The following is a 5,468-nucleotide window of genomic DNA, read 5'->3' as shown; positions in this document are numbered from 1 at the left end:
GAAGCAGCCCGTGAACCAGTCGAAGAAGTAGGACGAGTGCGACCCTGCATGAAAGTCCGAACTCTGGACGGTGAGGAAGCCCGAGAAGACGACGGAGGTGCAGCGACCAAGTGAGGGTACTCCGCCCTAGCACGAGCCACAATCTCTCGCCCTCTGTCCGTCATCGGTGAATGGTTGAACGGAGTCAAAGCCACCTGCGCGACGGGCACCGCTGAAGTGCCAGAAGTATGTGTTGGGACCTGTCCGTCAACATCCATATTAGCTGCCTCCGGCGCAGCGTCCGCGGTAGCATCATCAAACCTCTCCTCCTCAAAACCGTGAGACCCATCATCATCTCCTCCGTACTTCCAGAAGAAAGGGCGGAACTGAGGATCCGGCTGAAACCCCACTGCCTCACGATGAAAACGAAACCTATAACCATTAAGCTGTAATAGTGCAATCACCTCCATGCAACCATTATCTTTCTCTAGAGCTGTAGGATCACGCATAGCCACAAGCACACGAATAATTCCCAGGCTCCGAAGGGAAAACAAATCAACATCGAGAGTGGTACCAATAAGAGAACCCACAGCCCAAAGACCCAAGAAGTGTCGGACAGAGTCAGGAACGCCGTCAACGTGCACCCAAACCGGCTCCATAACAAACGCAGGCTGAACATCCTGATGCACCCATGAAGAAACAAGAGCCTGAGCCTTAATCTTGGGCACACTCATCTGCATACCATCTATCCGGGACAAATCATCCCCTGTAGGAATACCAATAAGAAAAGCATTAACACCATGGGGCACCGTCTCCCACTTCCAAGTAGGATTCCCGGGACACATACGTGCCATAAGATTCTGAATATCATCTGCAGCGACAACCCCCTCCCCTGACACTTGCACCAAAGCTGTAGGTGCTCCAGACGAAATCAACTGAGGCTTATACATTGAGTCCGGTAGCTGAAGATCAAGCGTGGCATCATTACCGCATCCAACAAAGAAACTCGTTGGCCTCGACAACTTCAGGATTGGACACCGAATGGTCGGATGTGCCCCAGAATCACAAACCAAACAGTAATGGATAACCTTATAGTCCTTTGTTGCATGAGTGTTTACGGCGCATTTCCAGCAGCGTCCCACCTTCTTTTGCTTCACCACAGGTGCAACAGGAACCGGGACAACAGAAGGTGCCTGCATGGGAATCAAAGAAGCATCAGAGTTCACCACCAAAGACGGCTGACCCATGGTCATCGGCGCGGTCTGTCCCATAGGCGACACTGGCTGCCCCAAAGGCGGCACAGGCTGCCCCAAAGTAGTAGAAGGCTGCCCCGCAGTAGTGGCGTTCTTCTTCTTCATTCTCTTCTTCACTTGCCCAGGCTGCGGCGGTGGTTGTTGATGCGCAGGTTGCTGAATATGTGGCTGCACCATACTCTGCTGCCCGGGCACCGGATACTGAAACTGACCTTGGTACTGCTGAAATGGCTGCTGCGGCACAAACTGCATCTGAGGTATGGGCAAGCGAACTGGCGGTCGGAACCCAGGTGTTGGTCTCGGAGGTGGAGCAACCGGTCTAGGGGCCGGCGTAGCCTGCGGCATGGGCATCCCTGCCGGCCAACCCTGGAAACCAGGGGGACCCAAGTAAGGGCCAGTGACAGCAGTCGCCGAAACCACCGGGGGAGCTACCCCAAGCGCAGCCGGAGTGGGACCCGACGCCGCCATTGGCGCCCCTGGAGGCGCGGATGGCCTTGCAGGCCTGACCATCTCCTCCAGGCCCGACCATCTCCTCGCGCACGGAGAGCCCGGCCACAACCTGCGCGAAGGACCACTGCGGCACGGACGGCGTCGGTGCAAAACTTGGCGGCGTCGGTGTAGAACTTGGTGGCGTCGGCGCAGAACTTGGCGTCGGTGCAGAACTTGGTGGCGACGGTGCAGAACCTGACGGCGTCGGTGCAGACCTTGGCGGAGTTGGTGCAGAACTTGGTGGCATCGAGGGTGAGGGCGACGATGGAGAGGCACCGTCGGGGTCGGTTTGGAGTCGAGAGGCGGCGGCGATCGGGATCCTGGTGTGAGACGAAGACGTGTTCTCGATCAAGCCTGATCGTGAGAGATCAGCGTACGCCGATCGACGAGGCGCCTCCTGCATGGCCCTCACGGCCCGCCCAAACCAGGCCCATCTAGATTGCGGCCCACCGACGGATACCTCACATCCCGCCTCGTCCGCCTCAGAAGGTTTGAAACGCGGCTGAATGTCCGCCGTAATCGACGCTCCCGCCGTTGGCAGCACGGCGACCTCCGCCGGCATCGCGACCGAAGAGAGGGCTTGACTCGGCGACGCAAGACCAACCCCCATCACACGCGCAGCCACCGTCCCACGAGCAGCGATGAAGAAATCTGCAAGAACAGGAGGCGGCGTGATCCGTTTGGGGTGCAGAGGTCTTCTCCAAGCCTTCAGCTTCATCGATGGCTTGGGCACTCGAAAAACCGGCGATGATGATGACGCCTTTCTCCCTCTCCCCGAAACCTTCTCCGTCCTAGGCGGCGACGAAGACCTAGCTCGCTGTTCACGCGGATGGGCGACCGCCATCTTCCTTTCCCATGGCCTGGAATCCGCCGTAGGAAAGCCGATGTTGGCCCAAAACTCGTCAAGTCGCTCGCCGTCGTCCAGACCGCCGTCCTTGCGGAGAGGCATGACCCTCGGTTCGTCCTCGAGCCCGCACCACGCCACCTCCTCGGCCACCGAGATCCCGTCGTCATCATCGGACACCTCGTAGATAGGATCGAAACGGGACCCCGAGACTGGAGATCCGATCACCGGCGAGAGAACCGGTCGGAGCGGTGGTAAGACCAGCCGTCGCCGGGGTCTGGCCGCCGGCGTTACCCACGCCGACTCAATCGCCTCGCACATAACCCCTCGTGCCTCTCTTTGATGTTGACTGGACAAAGCAACAGGAACCTCTAACCATTTAATATAGTAGAAGGAAAAAATGCATACTAATGTATAAGGGAAAAGTAAGTTATAAATAGCTAGCCGGTAACCATGCACGGAGGCCGGCCTCAGCGGCGCTGAGCTCAAAGTAGAAGCCTAGGAGGCACCCAAGGGGATTACTGGCAATGTAATAGCATTCAACATTGAAACGTAGGCGACGAACAACTAGCCACCCACAGCCCACGGCCACAACTTGCCTATCTCCCTTATAATTACCAAAATAAGGGCCCATCTCATCAGAAATGCAGAGTGGCTCTCATGTACCACACACCCCCATACTTGGAAAGATTTTTAAAAAACAAAGGTTAAAAAAATTTGAACTTTTTTTTGAAGTCAAAGATGATTAGGTATTATACTTCTATATAAATATTTCCCTAGAAAATTACTTTCATTGTATCCGAGCTAAAAAAAAACTCGAAACGCCCATGACCAGGTACTATTCACTTTATATTTATCATAATTTTGTTTTTTTTCCTAAAGACCATGGGAATCGTTTCTTTTCCAAACATTTTTTTCACGAGTACAAACTTGAACATCCTTGGTTTCTAAGAAGATTCAGTTTTTTTTTTACTTTTTAAAAGTACTACAATTTTTTAGGTGTACGGGGGTGTGTGGCACCCGAGAGCCAAAAGTCCATTTCACTCATCTCATCATTTACTTTGATACTAAGAGTCCTTTGTGTAACTGCACTTTTCAGCCAGAGCATCCAGTCAGGAATGAAGATGGATGTGTTGATTTGTGAAGAAGAAAAGAGATCATCCAGATAATCTAATCACAAACGAGAGTGCTAATAACATATAGATCATCCATAAAGGACATACATTATCGATTAACAGATCAAATTAACTCGTGGATCTCAAAATATATAGAAAAGAATGCGGGCGTTGGAGGTAGTGGTCAAGTAAGAATTACAAACATGGTAAAATGAATGAGCAAACTAGAAACGATGACTGGGACTAAGAACACCAAAGAGCACGACACTATGAAACATTGTTCTCACTAGTCCAAGGGCGTCGAGATGGCCAGACCATCAACCGGTGCAGGCAGGGCACTAGGGCATGTTGATCGACGCACATGTCTTCCTGATCTCGCCCTCGGCACTGGTCTTCACCCCGATGTAGCCCATCTTCACCATGGCATCTTCAAAGTCATGGTACCACGCGAGTGGGCCTAAGAACTTGCCACCCAAAAAGGGAAGGTTACCGGCATAGAACTCCACCAGGTCCTCGGTTTGCGAGGACGTGGTGAGCGACGCGTCGGAGTTGAAGAGCACATCGCGGCTCATGACGTTCTTGTAGTACTGGTTGTCCAACCTGTCGGGGGTCACAGCATCCTGCGGCACGTTTACGCTGCTGCCGGCGCTGCAGGTCGCGGTCAGCTGCCCGGCGAGCTTGGGTTCCATGGCGGTGCTGGAGTTGGCGGCCGGCGGGAGGCGGTCGGGGAAGGAGGAGCAGGCTGAGCGTCCGATGGAGTGCGCGCCGGAAAGCACGACCATTTCGTTCTGGTTGAGCCCCTTGGCGGCGAATATGGCCGTGGTCAGGGCGAGGTCCCCGAAGGGCGGCGGCAGGTTCTGGAAGGTGTCGTTGGCGCGCGATACTTTCCCGTCGTACCGGCCGGCCGGCACACGGTAGTTGATCCTGCCGTAGCTCAGGTTGTAGCTGGCGTCGCGGCCGGCGAAGGCGACGATGTCGGCGCACGAGACGATGCAGTGCTTCTCGACTTTAGCCTTTGCCTCCTCAATCAGTTCGAAGCCACGCAGGCTGAGGTTGGGGACAGCCGTCCTCTCCGTGTCCGTGCCGCTGAGCAGGACGGAGCCGTCGCAGCCCTGGGAGAACCACGCCAACGTACGGACAACATTTGTGAGCCAGCTACTCTAATTACGTACCTTACATTTCATGCACAAACTACATATACGAAGAATACTGCAAGAAATGAATGTACGTGTTGGTACCTCGACGAAGCAGTCGTGGAAGAAGAGGCGTATAAGCCCGGCCTTCTCGCCGGCGGTGGCTTTCTCCACGACCTCCCTCACGATCTCCTCCGCCCGAGGGCACTTGTCGTTGTCGGCATAGTAGCCGACCTTGAGCCCAGAGGCAGGGCTCAGCGGAGGACAAGCCGGTGGGAGCGGATAGGGCGCTAGGATCCGGGGGTGGAAAGCCGTAGCCGGCATAGATTGGAAATTCGCAGGACACGGCGCCGAGCAAGGAGGCGAGCACGGCGAGAACGGCAAGCTTGGCCATCTTCCTACCTAGCTTCCTGCTCGGGTCTTGGGGTTTGCTCGAGAGAAGATGGGATGAAGCAAACTTGCTGTTTTGCATGTGTATTTATAGCCGTACCACAGGTGAACTTACTTTTGCAGCGGATGTTTGTTGGTTAGTCAACTAGCCAGCTGGGAACCGTGGTGCATGCGAACGCACAAACAAACAAGCTGATGTGCGTGCATCGCGGCGGCATCAGCTTCATTGCTCCTCCATTATGCATAATGCGACTACCTGTCCAGG

The 5,468-nt window shown here is 54.7% G+C and overlaps 1 protein-coding gene across 1 annotated transcript; it reads right to left on the bottom strand.

Annotated features, from left to right (window-relative positions):
• Positions 1-3,796: 3,796 nt before the first annotated feature.
• LOC127342476 (peroxidase 2-like) lies at positions 3,797-5,244 on the bottom strand. Its single transcript, XM_051368436.2, has 2 exons — positions 4,919-5,244; positions 3,797-4,792 (listed from the first exon to the last, which is right to left on the bottom strand). Exons 1-2 carry the CDS (start codon positions 5,135-5,137, stop codon positions 4,019-4,021), a joined length of 993 nt encoding a protein of 330 aa, XP_051224396.1. The 5' UTR covers positions 5,138-5,244; the 3' UTR covers positions 3,797-4,018.
• Positions 5,245-5,468: the final 224 nt, after the last annotated feature.

The sequence above is a fragment of the Lolium perenne genome, chromosome 1, assembly GCF_019359855.2.
Source record: "Lolium perenne isolate Kyuss_39 chromosome 1, Kyuss_2.0, whole genome shotgun sequence".
Lineage (NCBI taxonomy): Eukaryota > Viridiplantae > Streptophyta > Magnoliopsida > Poales > Poaceae > Lolium > Lolium perenne.
The sequence above is the reverse complement of the archived record's forward strand: the minus strand, read 5'-3'. Positions and strand labels throughout refer to the sequence as shown.

What these genes read in the sequence shown, in the direction of transcription:
- LOC127342476 (XM_051368436.2), bottom strand. Translation starts at nt 5,137, where the DNA reads ATGCCGGCTACGGCTTTCCACCCCCGGATCCTAGCGCCCTATCCGCTC. An exon ending in TCCACGACTGCTTCGTCGAG is followed by an intron (nt 4,793 to 4,918) that starts GTACCAACACGT and finishes TGGTTCTCCCAG; the next exon opens with GGCTGCGACGGCTCCGTCCT.